The sequence below is a fragment of the Sinohyriopsis cumingii genome, chromosome 10 (genome assembly GCF_028554795.1).
Source record: "Sinohyriopsis cumingii isolate HCF-2022 chromosome 10, ASM2855479v2, whole genome shotgun sequence".
In the NCBI taxonomy this organism is placed as follows: domain Eukaryota; kingdom Metazoa; phylum Mollusca; class Bivalvia; order Unionida; family Unionidae; genus Sinohyriopsis; species Sinohyriopsis cumingii.
Window position 1 is genome coordinate 67,459,864 of NC_142970.1, and position 23,088 is coordinate 67,482,951.

General features: G+C 33.3%; 1 protein-coding gene across 3 annotated transcripts in view; it reads left to right on the plus strand.

Annotated features, from left to right (window-relative positions):
- The window catches only part of LOC149790323 (uncharacterized), a 51,081-nt gene that overhangs the window by 16,657 nt on the left and 11,336 nt on the right, over positions 1 to 23,088 (plus strand). For all 3 annotated transcript variants that reach the window (XM_089973447.1, XM_089973448.1, XM_089973446.1), the window contains exons 8-15: positions 48 to 113; positions 3,727 to 3,792; positions 4,469 to 4,513; positions 5,033 to 5,113; positions 6,274 to 6,324; positions 8,512 to 8,583; positions 9,352 to 9,429; positions 21,170 to 21,217. In XM_089973447.1, the coding sequence (XP_089829573.1) occupies positions 48 to 113; positions 3,727 to 3,792; positions 4,469 to 4,513; positions 5,033 to 5,113; positions 6,274 to 6,324; positions 8,512 to 8,583; positions 9,352 to 9,429; positions 21,170 to 21,217 (507 nt within the window). The remainder of the gene's footprint in view (positions 1 to 47; positions 114 to 3,726; positions 3,793 to 4,468; positions 4,514 to 5,032; positions 5,114 to 6,273; positions 6,325 to 8,511; positions 8,584 to 9,351; positions 9,430 to 21,169; positions 21,218 to 23,088) is intronic.

A 23,088-nucleotide genomic window follows, 5' to 3' on the forward strand; every position in this document is an offset into this window, starting at 1 on the left:
AGAACTGTTTTCATACGTGTCTCATGTGCTGATATTGACTTTCGCAGGTTTATACTACTCACACTTCGGACAACAATTCCTTCATCGTCCCCATTGCAGAAGTCATCACGAAGGTAAGTTCCATGGAAAGAACAAAAAGTGCAAGCATGATATCTAATTATCATCAAGCAGTTGAACGTAACTAAAGAAAACATACATGAAATCATCGACGTTACTAATCATCAGATAAACTATGCGAAAACACAAAGCTATATTACATAGCAACGATAGGGAGAAACAAAAACGAAAATCAATTTATTTCAATAATATAGGCCGGAAATATGAAATTTTATATATAATATTGAATATCGGAACGTCACATGTGACTTCATACTATTGAAGTATAAACTATTGATATACTTCTACACTTTTTTAATAATAATATCAGTTTCAGTTTTACACGATTATATTTGGATAGAGATAATAGAGCCTCTGTCCAAGAAAATGAGCTGTACAAGTGGTGTGATAAATTATACGGTGTCACAAGATCACTGCTACACATAATCTAGACAAATTTGTTGTGCATTTCATAAATGTTTCAGATATTTTCTGATAGTAATATCATATTTGGGGTAACGGGAAACAAAGTGAACTTTATCCTTTACTATATAGATATTTCTTCTTCCTCACAGTCCCAAAATATCATTGCTCTATCAAATTGTCCCTCCTCCTTGTTCAATCATCAGTTTATGGCTTTAACTCCGTAGTTGTAGCAAATATTTTCTCAAATTAAAAGGCATATTGCATGAGAGGTATTTCTCACATTGAGGTATAGATCTCTACTGACTATAACAGTTGCATTTTGAGGAATTAGTAATATGCTCTGATCGACGTATGTCGTATCTACGATCCGCTTTATGAACTTAGAAATACTCTTTGATCGTCAATACCTTGTGTTATATCTTACCATACATGTGGTAAAGAGAGAAAACCTACCGTATTCACCAATAGACACCCACTTATTTCTAATATTTGAAACAGAGTTATATCCCTTACAAAATTGAAACTGTAGATACAGACTAACTATCTAGTATTCAGCTCCACATATCTAAGCTCCATAACATAATATTGGTCTAATCATTAAGTCAAATTTTTTAAACATATTTTTAGGATGAAATTTTCCAAACCGTTTTTGGGAAGAAACCAAAACATTTGTGTCACATATTTTTTGGCTAGTTGTTTTATCATTTGCTTTGTCTCAGGCCATTTCAACTTAGGCGTACAAAATAAACCCATATACCATATACCCTGCTTTAGATCTCTTCACATACCCCTATTCGTAAATACCACTATTGTTATCTTGTCCAGGGTTAATTCAATACCGGTTCTATCGTAGGAGATTTATGTAATATCTCTTTGTTGTTGCAATAGTCTAACTGTATCAGAACAGTTCCCCACATCATGTGCATAAAGTAAAGGAACGAGTTCTCTAATATCTGGGATCTATATGTATGCCTTTGCTATATTTGCCTCTTAACTCTGAGATCGGATCAGTTATATACAAACTAAACGAAATTTGGCTTTTCTCGCAGCGCTTTCATGTCACATTATGCAGTTAATAATATATCCAACCAGTAGTACCTCTAACACAGCTCATTAAGAATGCATACCGTTTTCGTAGTATATTTATCATGTACCTTAGAGACCAGTATGGATAAGTCATGCCCGCACTTTTGCATGATAGTGATGTCGAACGCAGTATTAAAATCAACAAAAAGGCAATACAATCTTCCTACTATATTATATGAATCATAATGACTCCAGTAGTTTCGATTGACATTGGCTTTAAACTGGTTATGATTTATTGACCCGTTACTATGTCATCCAAGATATTGCCAGCTTCCGATCGGACAGTGTCATCATCATTGTCAGTATTACTATGCACAGAATTTTCATTTAACAGGAGCTTTTTAAAATACTATGAAATGAATGACAAAGTAAGTACAACCCTGTTATCCAATTATCCTATATAAGTTTAACGTCAATAAACGTAATGAATATGAACTCAGTTACAACCGTGACGTTAATAATCTTCATTTACATTATAGGAAAGCTAATAATATTGTTACATAGGAATGACATGGAGAAAATATAACTCATTATAACAGGAACTATTATATTTTACAGTTATACAATATGCCACTGACACCAAGCACAACATGGACAATATGATTAAACTTGTTTTCCTTATTTCTTACCTAATGGACACTCGTGTAAGATTATATACTTCTTAACCGCCATGTAGTTGGCGTTATGTGACAATAAGGGTCATATATCCGCACTAGAAAATCTTAGATGTTATGCCATCTCTCGATAATACGGTGCTAACGAGCTTAGACATACCACCAGATTAGTGTATATAGTATGGGGAGAGATATTGGTAACTATTTATGGAAGATGTCACAATGAAAACGAAACAGTAATACAAATATTTATCACTTTCTATAAATACGAAAGCATAAAACCTTATGGATATTTGAATTTGATGACGTACGGTGAAGAAAAGTTGACGAAATAGTAGTTTGTTAAAAGCAGATAACTGTTTAATAAATTGAAACAAAGAACGACTTCATTTTCAGATGAAATAAGGTCTTCCTTTTTTAAATCTTGTTTAAATTTTAGGCTGCAATTTGATGATCAGATATTAAAAATGAAATGTAAATTAGTGCGGATAAACACTGTAAACGAAACAAACTTCATAGGACGACCATTTTGGCTACAACTTGAAATGCAGTATTTTTCTTGTCAATTTCAATGTCAGTAACCTTTTCCATGTTTTCAATGAAACGTTACGCACATCATTCATGGTACTGTTTGTTATAGCTTGTACATCATATGGTTGGTTGGAATTTTTGTTTCTTATCTACATGTTTCCGATCGTCTGAATTTGTCATGCTTTGTTCCAGCGTTTGAAAATGTGTTCGCTACATTTTGACTGGGGTGCCTCTGCTAGGAAAATGTTGTACTTGACGCATTATCGTCGTATTTATCATTGAATGTCATTTCTTCCTTTCTTTATTTTTTTTGAATCCCTTTTCTTTCGTTGTTGTATAAGTGTTGCTTTATGAAATTTGTTTTCTTTATGAAATTAAATATTTAAAAGTTTGCTTCACTTTTGTTTGACTTTTTGACATAGTTCATCTGTATGCATTCATAACCTTTCATTCCTGTGTTTTCAGTTAGCACCGTTTTAACATGTGTATGCTTCATATCTTCACATCAGTCAATGCATGACAGTTAATTAGACTTGCTGGTTCCACTTGTAGTCTCTACCGCATTGTCTCAAATATGTTTGAGCGTTCCCTTGGGTTTGACCGTTCCGATGGATATAGCCATTCATTCTAGGTATGGGCTGACATGGACAAATTAATATGTTCACTGTGTAACAACAAAGGAGTTTACACACATCAAAGAAAAACATGTTATGACGTTTAGCCAAGAAAATCCGGAATGCAGCCTAAGGTATGCACAGTTTACACTCTGAGGTAATATTCCTCGATATTTACATTTCTCTAAATGTATACATAACAATGAGTAAATATTAGACATAAAGGCAAATAATATATACACAAATCTGTCTACAGATTTAGATAAATACATGCATATTTATATTAACGATATACCCAAGCAAATTAAACTTACATAGAATGCCTATATGCTAGCATATTCTATACCGTTTTATTTCAGTTTGGCATAGACTGGCTTCTATTGGCAGCGATCTATGCAGAAACGAAATCGTTCGACACGTGGCTGGTAAAAAACAACAATTATGATTAATATCAAACCTAAACGCTAAAATGAGAGGTTTCCTTCAGTAGAGTTTGATTTAGTCACGTTGGCCACTTTAACAACCGATTTTACCTCTGTAACACGAACGTTTTAAGGTGGTAGTTAGTTTAAATAAAGGCAAATAGTACATCCGTCTTGAAACAAACTTAACGCATTCTTCGTGAATTAATACTGTAAGGATGGCAATATCACGAGTATATATTTTAACATGATGGCAGGCAATGAAATTAACAGACGTTTATTTTTCACTAATCACATTCAAGAACATTCTAAGTTATTTTGGGATTTATGAGCATAGAGCTATGGCTATTGGATTTGATCAAATTATTGTTTCTTTAGTCTATAAAAGAAAGAATCGGACAGCATTGCACTTGAAATAATACTAAATGAAACTTTCCAGCTTTAATGTTAAGCAAAGCATTTCCTACTCCAATGATTCTCGGAAATACATATATTTTGCTTGTTTTACTGTAAATGATCTAATTTAGTTTTTAATCAATTATCTTTTTTTCTGCATATGCCTATATGCAAACATATATTCAGAGCAAAGAAACTTCCCTTATTCTTCCGACAAGTGGTACGTAATTAGTATACTAAGATGCATTTCCATTATTATGTTATCTGTATTGTCTTTATACAGTCGCAACTTCTCGAGACCAGTGTTCTTGCCAAAATAAAGAAGCAGGTATAAACTATATATGTATGTATGTATGTATGTATGTATGTATGTATGTATGTATGTATGTATGTATACACGCATGCACTCAATGTATTGAGCGTATTATTTATAAATGTGCTATTTGTCTGCATTATGTACCTATATTTGATTGAAGACATGATAAGGCAGTGATACGTATGTTTTATCGTGTCCTCCTTGTTCTGACATATTTTGTATTGATTCCAAATTTTATTATATAATGCCTGAAACAGTTTGGCATGGAAGGCATTGTAAGGACATATTACTTACATTTGTTCCCCGTAAGTATTATTATTATTATGTATGCTTTGGAAATCTAATAATTCTGACATATCGCTGTTCTCTAACCTTTTCCCGGAACTCTTGTAGATTTAAATCGTTCTTGATAAATTTATCATATTCATGCATTACATTGAAATCTTTATAGTTGAAATGGCTTCTCATTTTAAGTATGCTTATATTTTCATTTTATTGATGCAGATGCTTCATTTTGCATTACTTTCTCAGGAACTGCAATGCAACAAATGAATCATACAACCACCCAAGCCGCAAACTCTGATCCCTGCTTGCAGTATGAATCTTACAAATGTAAGTTGCTATTCTATCAGCGTTTCCGAATGATTGCATTTTTTTAAAAAATTTTAATAAATCTTTGAACATTTTAAATATAGGTAACTCGAATATTCCCACAATTGTCCTTTATAATTTATATTTCCATTCCTCTAGTGATTGCCACATATCAAACAGATGAAACAGATGAAAGCTCAAGCTGCTCACACTCCTGACATAGGAAAACTACATTGTACCACTAAACATTGGGATGCAGACATTTTATATTTTATTATTTCACCTTGTGCAGAAAAAAAAGCATGGGAAAACTTTGAAGAAATTATAATACGCGTGTGATGGAATCAAGCTTCCTAGTATTGACACAAATCAGGCTAACAAAATGATCCACCAATCTTTTGTTTTTACCTAAAATATGCAGAAAGCTTGTGCTCAAGGTACTAACTTTATCCGTATATTTCTTGAACGTGTTTATGTGTCATATTGATACTTATATACATATAGTATCTATTGAAATCAAAATCCGTCAGAAACAAATAGACAAAACCTCTTCTAACACGACAATATGTTATCTCAGCAAGATATTTTCTTCTGACGGAATTCACATATTCAAATTGATGAAATATTGATGAAATGGGAGAAGAAAATTAGTTTTCTAAACCACATAATCACTTAACAAATAAATTAAACATACACACGATTCTGTATTAATATTATACATTGTAGTTTTTTCGATTTAATTTTACGTAAGAATGTATCTAATGCCCCACATTATTTCTGTTTATTTCATCTGCGACATCTTTGCAATGAAACGGCTTGCATCATGTATGTGGAAAAATGAAAGTCTCTGCACACGAAAGTTTATTCAATGCTGAATACAAATTGTAAAATGTAAATTTTTTAATGAACATGAAAAAGCCATAGAAACATTGGATAGGATAGCAAATTGATAATTCGCCATAATATAAATATAATCTGGACAATATAAATGAGCTTTGATTTTTACGTTACACAAACATTTGGATTTTAATAATGTTGATGATATATAATTTGGCACTTGTCCTGTCAAGGCTTTTTTCGAATTGCATAGAGTTATATCCTTTCATCCTCTTTACTATGAAACGAGAGATGCACATCCATTAAATGTCTCCATTGCCTTTATATAGCTTTTCTCTTTACAGATTTGTATGACCTAAGCCTTCACGTTGATCGATGTGTGAGTGTCAATAACAGTAAGTGTACAAACTCTAATTACGTTCTACGTGTTATATGGAAATGCAAATATATTTAGTAATTTGATTATGACTTAATAAAGTCAAAATGTGAACAAAATTGCTACTTGACTATTTTCTCATATTCTAATGTGTGTATGCGTGTATTGCCGTGCTTTCCAGTGTAAAACACCGGTACAGGATAACTTTATCCTACGTCACACGTGATATATTTCCTGATTCGTTCTAATATTATGAACTTCCACTGCGAACACAACGTACACAAAGTCACAAACACTTCCAGATTTCCAGAAGCACATACATATTCTTTCACAGTTATGAATATACTTATCGACTGTAACGCTCTTGCGCGATAGCGCTAGCAGTTGTTGCAGTGAAGTCTCCGCAAAACATATCCTTTCGCATTGGACTACCTAGCTATTTGTACTGCTACTTTAGCCCAATATCTCTAGTAATAAAGTCGTTGTTGTAAATTTGTTTTTACAAATTCATATTCTCATTACTATTTCTAAAATGTAAATGAAGTCTCTGTCAAAGTGGAATCGATGACTATTTCGCAAAGTTTTGTCTGTCTCTATTAATATTATGGAGAAAGTGGTCTCTAGTTTTTGCTTGCGCACATTTTGGTATCATTGCTCTTAGTATTTGTAGTAAAGATTTTGTAATTACGTAGCCATTATAATCACTGTTTTTGAAAACAAAATTCATTCAAATGTTGTTTTGAATTTGCACTGGATTGTTTAGTAAAAACTAAACTCTGTGCTGTCTCTCATAAATTACGGATATTTTCAATAGGCGGTTTCCTATTTGAAAGTTACATCTGTATGCATAATACGGTTTACTGATTTCGATCTCATGTGTCATTAACAAAACAAATCACTTATTATGGTTCAGTGTTCGATAAGAAAATTCCACCATCATGATAAAATATTTTGCATCAAAACTCTCGGCAAAGTTTCCTGTTTGACAAACACTTTCAATTCAAGGGTGATTATTGGCCTTCATACATGGACGCATTCAAAGGATTCCGTTAATGTCATACATTATTACAAGTGTTACTTTCAACTGCATCACACACGGAAATAGTGCGCATATTTTTAGAACAAAATGAAAATCTACCTTTATTTTCTGACTAGACTTTTATATCTCACCTCACTTTCTTCGGTAACTAATTCAATATATGATTGAATCGACCGCAAACATGACTAAATGTATATGTCTGAATAAACACATGATTTATTAAAGAGATTTGTTTATATTCTGTTTCATAAATTTACAAGGAATATTAGTATGGGAACTATTCCGTGTTAAAACGAATACAATAATAAAATGTAGGATTCCTAATCAATTAGCACCGTTTCTTTAACGTATCTAAACTCCAAATACAAAACATATAATTGCCATCATTAACAGCACATGCAAATATTCCTGTTAATAACTGGATATAACCAAAATTTTTATAGCATCGTGCCGAATTACTTAAAACTAAGACTAAAGTTAATTTGATATACGATACTATTAAGTAAAGTGAACACACACAACGAATATTCATATATTGAGGTGCATTTTGAACGATATATACAGGTTTTGGTCAATGATATAAATTACAAACCTCCGATTCAGATCTAAGTAGTATATCCACGAGTAAATCATAATCTACAAGATATATTTGAATTCATCGACAAGCAGGCATAATCATCTAAAATTTCTATCCAGTGAAGTAAGTCAGTGATGAAAAGAGATCGGATCGCCAGAGTGCATTATTCCATCAGGATAATTGGAAGCCATATCGATCTAAAATCTCAAACAAAAAACACTTAACGTTTTAATAGCTGAAGTAAATTATATTTTATGTTCCGACTAACAGTTGAACAACTTGAGAAACAAATTATCATTGTAATGAATACTAGTATAGGAAGATGTAGAAAATGTATTAAAACAAGATTTAACAAGAAAGTTCTTTTTCTTTCTCTCCTCCTAAATCGTTTCTGCGAAATTACAGGCAAGTTGCTGCTATAAAGTCCTTTCGTCCCATGCGTGGAAATTCTATAGAGTTTGAACTGTTCGGATCAAGTTCTAGTTAAAGAATTAAAGTATATTTAGATCACAGTATCGATTCCATATTCACTTTTTTGTCACAAAGGTGTATTTCTCCCAAATACTTATAGCAATGATTCTTATTCGTAGTGTGGCATTACCTGGCAGACTTGCAGCATATAAATGTGGACTGCAGAAGAATAATTATGAACCATATGAATGGTAAGAATAATTGTCAATTAAAATATAATACAAAACAATACAATACAATACAATACAATACAACAGAATACAATACAATACAATACAATGCAATACAATACAATACAATACAATACAATACAATACAAAACAATACAACACAGCACAATACAATTCAATACAACATAATACAGAACAATGCAATATAACACGGTACTATTCAATACAACACAATACAATACAATACAATACAATACAATACAAGACAAGACAAGACAAGACAAGAGAATACACTACAATATTATACAGTACAATACGATACAAAATAACACAATACAATCTAATACATTTCAATGCAATGCAGTGCGGCATTGCACAGTACAGCACAGGATAGCACTGCACAGCACAGCAATGTGCTTTACTGCAATACCTATCGATCCAACGCAGTGCAGTTCATTTATGTTTACAACCCATACCATAAAATTATATATTATATCGTTACTCACGAACCAACACCTCATTTCGGGAGATATGACACATCTACTACGTTTTTAGTTTTCTTTGGTATATATCCTAAAAATGAAAATAAACACCCCAATAAAGCACGAAACAGTAGCCATTGCGCTTGCATAGAGTTATGCAATTTAAGAAATACTTGTTTTGAACTTTTCTTTGGGCTCATTGCCTTCAAAATAAAAAGACCCGCCCAAACATCCAGCTGCCATTGAGTGTGCATATAGTTCTGCAATATAAGACAAGTTAATTAAGATGCATTTCAATCTATTACAGGTATTTTCCATGGCCAGGAAAGCTCACAGAATTGTCGCTGCACAGGACACGATACGCATCATAACATCATACGTCTTGGTACGTATAAAATCGTGCCCATAGCTTCATAATTATTTCTGAGATCAGTTGGTTTTCGTAGTCTGGAAATAACTCTTTAGTTATGCAGAAAGTTGAAGTCCTGACCGTTAGAACCTTTTAAAGAGGACAAAACCGCAGTTTGCGTCATAGTCATTTATTTAAGTTCCATAAGCAGGCTAATGAACCAATAAAATACATCGAAAAATACGAAAATGTCGATGTAGTTTGAAACTGTCAATGAACGAACGAACGAACGAATGAATGAATGATGCAGCTAAAATGATAATGAAAGCACGAGTATTCGGGACGATGGGTGCATTTATGATGAACATAATGAAAGAAGAATATGTGAAAAATCACTTACAAAATTTTTGACTAATACTTCTAATTTCAACATAGAATCTTCTCGAATATATACAATAATTTCCTGCATATATCTCTGTTGTCCTCTTGTAAAAATACACAATTCTGTACTTATTTTTGGTACATCGTACTGTTCTTATCGGACTTGCCCTTACGTGTGAAAACATTATATCTGCTGAGCATTATGCCACTATGCAGCTGGGTCTAGTTGTATGGACAATTATGGATATTAGTAATAATTAACATATTGAGCAAAACCATCACATTTGTTGGAGCTAATATTGAGCCATCTTTTATGTGAGTAGGTCAATCGCAATAGATAAATTAAAATGGTATATTGATTCACTAAGACGTGAATTAAACTATTGATTGAATAATTTTAATTTGCACAGTAAAATAACCTACCTATCAATACAGAGCGGCATAGTTTAACATACCGTACAACAAATAATTTGAACGTTTATTTAGTACATAAATGCAGGCACGAAGATACATTGGTATAAACTCAGTTGATATTACAGATGTGACATAAATATAAGCAATATCCAATATGCCATGTTACAACGTGTTTTATAATAATAATGTTTACAAACTAGGATGATATACAAGTGTGCTTATAGCTAGTTACGTTACAAACTAGTATACAATAGATTAGAAATGTTTGATTAGCCGATCTCAAAATGATTCAAAGGTTTTAAAGGATTGAATACACTGGAGATCGCTGAGCGTAAAGTATTTTCCGGATGTTTTATTCCTCTTTTAATTGCTGACAATGACACTATTATATACATCGTTACTAAGCTTATGATATTGTAATTGATTAAAAAGAATAAAATAATTGCAAAAATTAAACGTGACAAAAATAAAATAAAACAATCTAAGTTAAAAGAATGACTATCTGAACTGTCCTTTGTCACACTTCGCATGCTAGCGAGGAAACGATTTTCCTGCAACATGGTTTATGTAGATCGTTTGGCTGCACAGTGACAAGGTTCTATGGATGACATGCAAAAATGTGTCGAATGCAGCAATGGGTATAAAAAAACAATTTGAAAATGTTAAACATATTTTAGAAATATGCATGAGGGTAGAATATAAAAACGACACGCGGAATGACACACAGGAAGGTGGCAACCAACGTTTAATGAGAGAAAACCTGAAAAACTTAAGTTGTATAAGAGAAAATAGTTTAACAACGAGCCAAGTCATACCTTTTGGCAGAAGAAAAGCATCGAATGCTTTTCAATGTAGACAAAAACAACCTTTGCAGGTTTAACAGAACCCTAAAGAGTATGGAAATATTTCGTCCAAAACAAGATAATGGTTTGAAGATTTACCATAGCTTATTGAAGGATAGAATGACAATAATCACACATCACTTTACATAATTCAAGTTGCAAAAAGCAAGAGAGAAATCAGATTAGTCTAATATATAAAATAATATTTCAAAAGAATACCATTTTGCAATGACTAAAGAGGTAATGCCTGTCAGTTAGTTTCCGATGATCCCGTAGTTTACTAACTAAAATAGATAGAATATAAAAAATATAATTTACGAATAAAAGTAGTCTATAATTGAAAGTCAAAATCATATTTACAATGTAGACCATATAATGAAGACACAAAGTATGGAAAAGATATGATAACTATGTAAAATATGAGAACCAGGTGAAAAACACGCTATTAAATGAATAATATGTCAAATAGCAAACATCACCAGTGTTACTGAGGCGACGTGCGTAAAGTGCAGGTCTCCCCTGAGAAGGAAGGACAAAATAAACACATCAGTAACATCAAGGAGGAAGAAAGATTACTGTTTTTAAATGTCATAATTTTGTAACGTGTGAGATGTGCAAAAAAATAATCAGAAGAATAAACATAAAGCACAAAAACGCACGCACACAACACAAAACAAAGAGAGCATTACGAGATAATGGAATCAAGATATTCAATTCTGTGGAATTTCCATTGGTCACAATTGTACTTAAATCTTAATTCATAATCAACAATATAATAATAACAATAATAATAATAATAATAATAATAATAATAATAATAATAATAATAATGACGACTTTGTATAGCGCCTAATCTTTAGAAGCTCTAAGCGCTTCACAACATTAGACAACACCTATAAGATAAAAAAAAACATATAATAATATTATTACAAAAACAAACACCAAGAAATTAAAAAAAAAAAAACATTAAAAAATAAAGAACATGCTGAGAATATTTCAGGTAGGAAACATTATTACATCTTTAAGTTTGTTCTTGCAGTCGAAATAAGTGAGTTTTGAGAGCCCTCTTGAATGTGATCATTGTGTCTTTGTGTCTAAGTTCAATGGGTAATTCATTCCACGTTGCTGGGCTTTGGTATGCAAAAGAACGCTGTCCATATGACTTTGTTTTCATAGTGGGAATAATGAGTATACGATTGTCAGAAGAGAAGCGTAAGTATCTTGCTGGTGTGTACACATGGGTGAGGTCAGATAGGTATGTTGGACTAGAGTCCGACAGTGAAATTTAGCAAAAAGAACAAATTTTGTGTTTGATTCTGGATCGAATGGATAGCCAGTGTAGGGTACATAGCAGCGGGGAGGTGTGCTCTGATCGTGGTACTCTAAGTATGATCCGAGCAGCTGTGTTTTGAACTTTTTGAAGTTTCAGGAGTAGATATTGAGATGAACCAGACATAATTGAGTTACAATAGTCCAGTCTTGAAAGTACTAATGAACACACAAGTGTTTTAGTGGCATCAACTGAAAGATATTTGCTAATTGAGCTGATGCGTCTCAGCTCAATATATACAGCCTTGCATATGTTCATGACAGGATGGTGCAATGTGAGAGTACTGTCCAGAGTAACACCTAGGTTTCGTACTGATTGTGTGAATTTAATGTTGGTGTTGCAGATATTTACTGTTTGAGGTAAAGGATGTGAATGAGAAAGTCTTTGTGTTGTGATCAGCATGGCCTCATGTCATCCATGATTTCACATCAGAAATGCACCTCTCTACATCTTGGATGGTAGTATCAACTTTAGTGGGGTGGCTAGATTTGCATATTTGGGTGTCATCAGCATACAATTGGTGAGACACTGGATGATGATCTATGACACTTGAGAGCGGCTGAATGTACAGCATGAAGAGAACAGGTCCAATAACAGAGATCAACTGGGCTGGAGTGTATTCCATTTGCAGGTACAATTTGTCTCCTGTTGATCAAGTAGGACTTCAACCACAGCATGGCTGTATCATGAATGCCAAATAAATGCTGGAGACGGTGAAGTAATATATCATGGTCTATTGTGTCAAATGATGGAGGCAAATCAAGGAGGGTGAAGACTGTAATCTTTCCTCTATCCAACGCAGAGAGAATGCCATTAACTACGTTTAGAAGAGTAGTTTCAGTACTGTGGCAAGGGCGATGTGCAGATTGTACATTGCTAAAAATATTCTTTGAATTTAGATGATATGCAAGCTTTGATTGAATAATCTTTTCTAAGATTTTTGATATGAATGGGAGATTAGAAACTGGGCGGTAGTTCTTTAAGTCGTTATGATCTAGTGTTGGTTTCGTCAGCAGAGGCTTTACAATGGCAGTGTTGAAAAATGATGGGAATTCCCCGGATGAGAGAGAGGTATTAATAACATCAGTTAGTGAAGGTAATACTGGACCTAAACACTCAAGCAGCAGTGATGTTGGAATTGGATCAAGTTCACATGACTTTGGTGTATTCTTCATCACGATTGCACGTAGAAAATCCATAGAGAGAGGTTCAAATGCTGCTAATAGTTGCCGCTCAAACTGTGTATCCCATCTGTATGTTGATGACGAGTCAATTGAAATTGTGGTGTCAAGGTTATCTCTAACGGTTTGTACTTTGTCACGGAAGAAATTTGCAAACATATCCGTAGAGAAGGTAGTTGGAAGTGGTGTTGATTTGTTCCTTGACATTAGCTTGTTAGTAATATCGACGAGCTCTTTGCAGCTGGAACTTTCCATGATCTTAGTAGTGTATTGGGCTGATTTCGCTGCATGGACTATATTTGTGACATTCTTTTTAGCGACTTCATAGATTTGCTTATGAATAGTGAGTCCGGTGGAAAGCCAGAGCCTCTCAGCTTTACGGCGGTCTCTTTTAGCAGTGCGAAGCTGGTCCCTAACACTGCTATACCATGGAGAACACTTTTGAATTGATACTCTGCACTTGGTAGCAGGGGCATGTTTGTAAAGCAATGAACGCAGACAGTTATCGAGTTGTTCTGCGGTAGGAGGTAAGAAAGTTGTTAGGTTAGGTTGGATGTCGTGCATTAGTTTGGTCCTATTTATCATACGGAGGTTTCTCTTAGTAGCAAATAAAAGTAGAGGGTTAGGGACTGATACGTCAGGATGGCATATAATGCAGAGGTGATCTGATGCAAGGTAATGGGATATCAGGGAGGACCGTAGAATGTTATCATCAGGTCTGTGTAGAATCCAGTGTAAAATGTGACCATGTTTATGGGTGGGTTGGGTAACTGACTGTTTGAGGTTGAAAACATTAATGGAATCTATGAGTTTTGATGTATTTGAGTTTCCGGGACAGTCAAAGTGAAAGTTGAAATCTCCAAGAATAATCAGGTTGCCACCTATCGAATTTTTATTGTCCAGGAGATTTGGAAACTGCTCCAAAAAGAGAGAGTCAGCCAGCTTGTTTTTTCTACTAGGAGGAGGGCGGTATAGGCAGAAAGCATGGACTGACTTTTGCTCCAGTGTGAGTGTGGTTTGGACTAGTTCAAACAATGTGTGGTCGAAATTGAATGTTGTGGTGTAGTTAAGGCGTTTGATCAAGGCGTTCTTTGTGATGACAGCAATTCCACTTCCGCGAGAATTACGGGGGAAGTACCTGTTGGAGTAACCAGTGGGTGTTAGATCCGCACACTTGGGTTCATCGCCTGATGTTTTTAGCCATGTTTCTGTCATAAAAAGTATGTCAATATTTTGGTCGTTGATAAAATTAACTATTTCTGTTCAACGCCAGCCAGCTTTGAAAAAACGTTTATTTTTTCGCTTCTGTTTACATTTAGGTAATGGTGAATGTAGTCCCATTTCATTTAGTCTAGAGCACAATGTAGCGTGGAGAGCCAAGAATTGATCATTTAAAGCAATTAATGAATGTCCGTCGTAGCATAATCGGATTGACTGGCGAATGTCACTTGATGTCGGTTTGTTCAAAAACAGTGGAGCAAGACAGCTGAGAAAAGTTTAATTGTTCTCGTTTCCAAAACAAGGAGATGAAGAAACACATACGAATTTAACAGCCAATTCATAATGAACACAATAACGAAGATGAAAACAGGCAAAAAGCACAAATATCATGAAAACGGCAGTAACAAACGGAACAGCTGCTTCAAGCCGGTTAAGCGATAGCGGCCATCTTGTAACACGTCCTCTTCAATATAATGAAAAGCTCGATCAGGCGATTACTATATAGACGATGTATTAGCCAGATGTTAAATCGCGTCACATAATAAATTAAAAAATTATACATTAGAAATAAATTAAGTTGATTTTCACTACATTAAAACTGTTAAAAGTTCAAACTAAACCCAGTGGAAAACATTGCAAACTGGCTTACACGATCTTAAACAACAAAAAGGTTAATTACAATGACAACCTTTGCTGCAGTTCTGAGGATATTTAAACTCCTTTCAAGTTAATTTCAAAGAACCTAAAATAGCGATTCACACAATACTGAATGAGTATACATACTCAATGAACATGTAAAAGTTTAGAGTCTTACTAAAACCGTAAACTAGGAGCAATTCTACAAGAGCAATCCAAATCAGGAGGAATCTTTACAGCACATGGATGAAGTGAAAATCAGAACACATTTTGTATGGTGTCAATATACAGAATCTGAAGATTTTCACTGAACTTTATTTTCACCCTTGGAACTAGATTAAAACAAATACATTTTGGAATCACCATTTCATGTTACTGACAAAACTCAGCCTTGCAAAAGGTATGTAAGGGACAATAATTTGTGTTGAAATGTTACATCTGCACTAAAACTACCAGAAATAAATGAAGAAAATAAATTATAAAATCAAAGTTGTAAATAGTTATCAAAAGGAACAATATTCTATATCAATGAAGGAAACTGAGAAAGAAGGAGAGAATTACAACTAAATGTGGAAAAATAGATCACGGAAGATCAAAGTATAAAATAACGAACGCAAACTGCAGATTAATGTATTTACGAAATATCAACACAACATAAAATAAAACCTAATTTAATCCGGTTTACATATAGACGCAGACACTCTAGCGGATTTATAGACATCCATGAATTGTGTTTGGAGGATATTCAAGAAGCTTTGTTAACATTAGAGGAATAAAGTGCTAAAGTAATAGACTCGCCATACCACCGGCAATGCAGCACAGGTTAGAGAGGTCTAACATGGAAAGCATACTATCCATATCTTGAAATGTTTTTCACATCGAATTATACATTGTAATAGTAATATTGTAAAATTAAACACGATAAAGATGTGAAGATATATCGTATCTAAATCTATTTAATCCCTACAGATATTCTTCAAGATACAATTTCTAAATATTGGTTTGCTAAATTTTCTGAGTTTAGCTCTTTTATAAATTGTGCTTTTCTGAGCCCGATCATTTCTGTTGAATAAAGTGCTGAACATTTTGTACTACCATTTGGAATAATACTTAAACTACAAGACTGTATCTATATGTCGATGGGGACCATATTTCATCATTTAGATCTCTATAAGTATAACACGAAAGAAATTGAGAAAACGTATGAAATCTGTCAAAATGGTACATATACTAATGTTTCCTACTTATTGTCAGATGTCATTATGTATAGTGTACAATCAATACGTATGTTGATTCTAGGAAGGACAGTTAATACAATGAAATGGAAGTTGTCGATATGACCTAAATGGAATTCTGCAATAGCAGTATAGTTTAGCATCTCTGAATTTAATAATTGTATATTCCGTGCAATCGTGAATGTGCATCACGGTACATTAGTATATATGGATTAACGTATATAATAATCTATGCTTTGAAGACAAATCAAATACGACTTGCGTAGCATGTATGAAGAGACTGTGAAAAATACAACTGTATAACCTACAAAGGTTAAGACTTATTATTGCCAATGGTAAACATTGTTAATAGTGTCGCATGGCACAACACACGAAGTCGAAAGTGGAAAAGTACCAAGTGTGCCTTGGCTGGAGGCGTATTGCACAAATGGTGCAAGACCGTAACATCCCACCTAGCTCACGCAGGTTGTTGACCAGTCGTTGGGTCTGGAGGGTCGAGATTACTGGCACTTCAACACGTTCAATATCAGAGTGTATTTGATATACCACTATATTTCAATAGGAAATGTATACATTTGGAATTGTGATAGTAGGTTTAGCAGTATTTGCGATTTAATTAACGATAATGTAGATTCGTTTTAAATATCACTATATATTATTACGACTATGGTCTTAAGAAAAGTAATATAAAAGAGCGAGAACAAGTTTTATGAGATTCGAGAAATATTTTTTGATATAGAAAGAAAGCGAAAAGTGAAACATGTATAACGAACTTACGCTATTGCGAACACAAGTCCTAATGATCAAAGCATTTAACAAACTTCAGCGGTATTGTGAAACAAATCCAACGCTGGAAGTGTTGACGTGCGTGTGGTCACCCATGTCATGGTGTTGTGCCGGCATTTGTTTTTGGGTCATACCAATACTTTCCAAGAATATATATCCTTTTTTTAAATTGAAATATGATTCCAAGTCTCAATTTCCAAGAATGTTTCTCTTGACATTTTTTCCACAGGGGAGAATCTCACAATATTAATACTACAATTGATTATGCTCCGATCTTAAAGCGTAAGTTCTAGAAAAACAAGATTATATAGTCTTTTAATTGACCTCAGGTCAAAATTAAATTTTTTTAAAGCAACTATTATGTAATTGAAAATTTCATTTAGGAAGATTAGATATGTTAATATGATAAAATCTTAGGTCTGTTAGTAATATTATAATATAAAATGTAGTACACTTGTAGATCCGGCATGTCATTAGGAATTTGTAAAATCATGGCTTGAGAAAAACGTGTTTACTGCAAAGCCAAAATCAATGACTTAGGTCAGGTAGATAACGATCTTAGTTATGGACAAGGTCAAGTCCGAAACTAATTAACCATAACAAAATAAAATTAAAAAAAAAAAAAGTAAATTAAATTTGCGTCATTTCAGTTTCTTCGCAATTATGTGTTAGTCTAATCTTTAACTGAGATAAGTCATTTTAGTCATTGTGCAAGGTACACGAATCGGTCTGTATTAGAGTCCTTCGAATAATCATGTAGTTGATTTTAATATGCTAGTATGCTTGTAATATTCATCATGTATAACAATTATCAGCAATTGCAAATGGATTTTCTTGTATCCGTCTAATGTGGACATCATTTAACCATCTCAAACACTTACTGCCATGAATTATCTCATTGGTACTGATTAGTGATATTGAAGTGCACGGGTGTCGAGTTTTTAATTGAATATCGTTTTGTTCAACTTAGCATCATGAGTTAATCATCTAGAACTTAAACAACGATCAAATTCTAGTCTGCAACATTTTAATGCTGATATTCCTAAATTTGTCCCAGTTGAGAAAGTTATGTTAAATTGATATAACTAGTCATAAATGTTATTGAATGTCTCAAGGCTTAAATGCTCTATACAATAATATTCAATCTTATGATCTGATTTTGATATTTTAAATCCTTAAGTGACATTTTTTATTGGAGTGGAAATATGTTTCATTTCGCGTTTGGAAACTAATAATATATTGGTATGGGTAAATATCTTTCCTCATGGCTCTAACGTTGTCTAGAGTTCCTGTAAAATTGGTATCACATATTTTTTAACCAGCCAGATTATAGATTATCTCATGAACCGACCTTCTTCCACGACCTATAATGTATGAAATCCTTGCGAAATAAAACATTTAGTTCGCGATTTTCTGTATGAATTTTCCGTTACATCTGGAACATTGTGCAAGAGTCTTCATGAAAACGTGAACTCGTCACATGGGAAGTAATTAATACATACTGACGTGTAATTTGGGTACGAAAATGTTAATGACAGTCGATAAGAGCAAGACTTTTATAACAGTTCGTTAAGAGCAAGACTTATAACATATCGTTGTTAGCAAGACTTCTATAACAGATTGTTAAGAGCAAGACTTCTATAACAGTTCGTTAAGATCAAGACGTCTATAACACCGTTAAGATCAAGACTTCTATAAAAATTCGTTAAGATCAAGACTTCTATAGCAGATCTATAAGACTGATTGGCAGAGTACTATGTAACTGTTTGTTTTCTCACTGTTTTTCACACCTTGATTTAATTAAAATGTCTCATATTCATCAGGTCCTGCATGTTTCAGTATTAAATCTTTTCACTTCGCTTTAAGATCGTACTTAACGAGTTGTAAAAGACCTGAATGGAATCATTATCCTGTAAAAGGGATTTGTATTTATCAGTTATGAATTGACATCAGGTACAAATAAAGCATTTTCGTTTTTGGATGGGGGAAGGTTTAGTTGTTTGCCTTGTGTAGGATATATCTTACTGTTGCACATCACTACTACATGATTGTGGATATGTGGTAGAAGCTTATTATACGCTTTTGGGGGTGTATATTTAAGGTTTTGTGGAATCGTGATACCTCATCAGCTATAATAGAATTAATACAGTCAGTGGTGAATTTAAAATTTCTAAGTGTGATCATATATTCCATATAAAGAGATTATATGTTGCCATAACCTGGTTTGGGTAAAAATTTCTCACAGCTTTGAATTAGCCCTTCCGCGTCATTTAAATGAACAGCTGCAGCAAATAAAAACGATTTCGTACATGTAAACATGTATGGGTCTCCGAAACAAAGAGAGAGAGAGAGAGAGAGATATTAATAAATTGGACAAAATTACAAACACCAAAAATGAATACAATATCTGAATGAACATCATTTCTTCATTTCTTTCGCCATCAATATGGTAGTACATAACTAAATATTAAAACTTTAACTGTGAATACTACTTTCGAGCTGGAGAAGATCCTATTATTTCAGTTTCAGAATTGTACTAGTTCTTCAGCTGATCTAGTGTGCTTAGACTCAACTTGTGTTCTAGATACAATCAGTAATTCAACATGTCAGATTATGTGTTTTTAAAATTGTCAATTCAATAATATTTCTGCAGTTCAACGTGCCTTGAGTACCATTCGCTTATATAGGTACGCTGGTGTTCTTATTAATGATCAGCACACTTAATCGAATATTTCGACTTGTTATCACTATTGATTCAAATGATACGAATATTATAGCAAAATAATCTCATTGGAGTAGTTGCCATATAGAGATATTCATTCAGAATTTATCAGTGTAATATTTTGTTTTCTTAATTTTGCGTTGCTTTTGCCAACGAAAAACATATGATACTTATTTGAATTAGATGGGTATGATAATAATAATAATAATTATAATAAGAACTTTTAGTCTTCTTCATCAGTTGCTTGTGTAAAAAGAGAAAGGTAGAACGATGACTACATATTGTACATTTTAATTAATATGAGACAGTAATTTTCAAATGCAACCGCTTACCAAATGGCTACTTTCCCAGTAAACATAGATTGTGATATGACTCATCCTTTGTAGGTTGGTATATATATATATATATATATATATATATATATATATATATATATATATATATATATATATATATATATATATATATATATATATCACCAGCTTTCAAGATTTTATCCCATTAGAAATAGTTAAGGAAGCTTGTAATTTCAACGCTTTTTGTGTGTATTGTTTGTTTTGTCTCTGTTTACTGTTTGCCTTTGACTCATTGAGAGTCAGAAGTTCTCAGGCTGTTAAGATCTTATTTAATTATGAATTTTGTTTAGGAATCTAAGAAACGTCCACGTATTATTGTTTGTTGTTGTTGTTTTTGTTGTGCCTGCTGCTGTTCTTACTGCTAAGTGCCAAATTTCGAGATATTGTTGAGATATGTCAACAAGCCAAGTATTATGTTGCTAAGCCTGTGATGTCTAAACATTTAAGTGGATAAGAAAGATCAGTAAAGCTAGAGAATGGAAAAGGTATTTTTTGGGCAATTATTAATTAACGTTAATTTCCAAGGCAAATAAAGGCTATTTTGCATTGAATTATCCATTCTGCAATTATCGATATCGAGCACACGTTTTACTGGATTGTATTTCCGTTATATAAAAAATATTTAAGATGTCTATAATATTGGGTAAAAGTAAAAATCTTTCTTAATTACAGAAAATTTGAACCAGGATTACTGTAATAAAATGCATGAGCCCTACCAATGTAAGTGTACCGTTTGTAAATATAGCTATATCTACTTATTTATATGTCCATCTTTCTCTATATCTATCTATCTATCTATCTATCTATCTATCTATCTATCTATCTATCTATCTATCTATCTACCTACCTACCTACCTACCTACCTACCTACCTACCTACCTATCTATCTATCTATCTATCTATCTATCTATCTATCTATCTATCTATCTATCAATCTATCTATCTGTCTGTCTGTCTGTCTGTCTTATTCCAACGAAGTCTTTGGTACATTGCAAAAGCACTTGACCAAACACAAATCTATGACATTCAAGGATAATAATATTTCCACACAGACCAGGTATAGCATTGTTCAAACATCACAATTTGAGAGACATGCTTAATAAATCATTATTAAAGCCACTATCAGGTTAAACAATAATTGGGAAATCAAAGACTGAGACAAAAATGCATGATTTGCCCAAACCAGAAAAAACAAAACAACAAACAACCCCCAAAACAAACATATTGTCTTGCAGAGTCATAGATGAAATGCAAATGATGTACCCCATTACTTGCAAAGCATGACAAATTTAACATGTTGGAGAAACGGAGAAAGTAAACAATATAATGAACCTAAAGACATAAGAGTGGAAAACTAAAGAAACGAAATGGCGACCAGTGGCGGTAGACTTGTCTTTCGATGGCTATAGTTTCGGTTATGAAATCCTGACTGGAATCGCACATAAATCAAAATTAGTCCAGAAAATAGGAACTTCAAAGAGTGATATTGGATTCGCTGCCTGCAAATATTTAAATCTATCTAGCACTCACGTAATTAAACAGGAGAAGCACGTGTACAAATATCAAGGAAGTTTCATATTACTTAAGTCTTATTTCGCTGGCATTATCTCGCTTTCTCAACCCCATGACCTTAACATACATTTCCATAGAAGAAAATAAATAAGCAAACATGAAATAAAAAATGTACATCATTTACTTAATCGGACTGTATGATTGAATCACTCTCAATACAATTCCTGTCAATTCCTTTGACCAACAATTTACTAAACTAACCTCCAGTGCAAGAACATAGCTTATACTAAATTCAATCTTTAATTGGACAGTTACCTGCAGCCATACATATGGCACAAATTTCTTTCCAATTGTACTGATCTATTTGCTTACATCAACATACATACACACACACACACACACACACACATATCTATCTATCTATCTATCTATCTATCTATCTATCTATCTATCTATCTATATATATATATATATATATATATATATATATATATATATATATATATATATATATATACATACTTGTTCTTCACAAATACCATCTAAACGTGGTCAAAATTCTACACTATTCATGGTTCTAGAATTCGACAACATAATTCTGTTTTCCTTCTCATATATCGAATCGTTCCTTCGCTGACCAGGAAGCTCGGTAAGGCCCCTTGTATGCAGATGCACACTCCCCCTTCTTATTTCACATTCACCTGCTGAAACGGTTGGCGAGCTCAGTCGGATCACATAACATCTTCCTGTACTTCGACTATACCATTCACCGATCAAAACACTCTGTGAAGGCTAGAGGGTCATAACTCCCTTGCCTGCCTGACTACCTGTACTCTCCACTTCTATTTCTGATTACGTTAAAGTCCAAAAATATTTCAATGTAAGAGAGACAGCATGCTTCCGACGCAGCACGGGTATCATGTTTGAACACATGTTCTTATTTAAAATCATAATATCAGTATAGCTCAGAGACTATATCGTACGTTTATTACTGGCAACGTATTTCGTTCAAAGTCAGTGTGCCCGTGCCGTACAGCCTTGTTGGTATTGTTTATCATTATATCTCATCTTTTTGATAA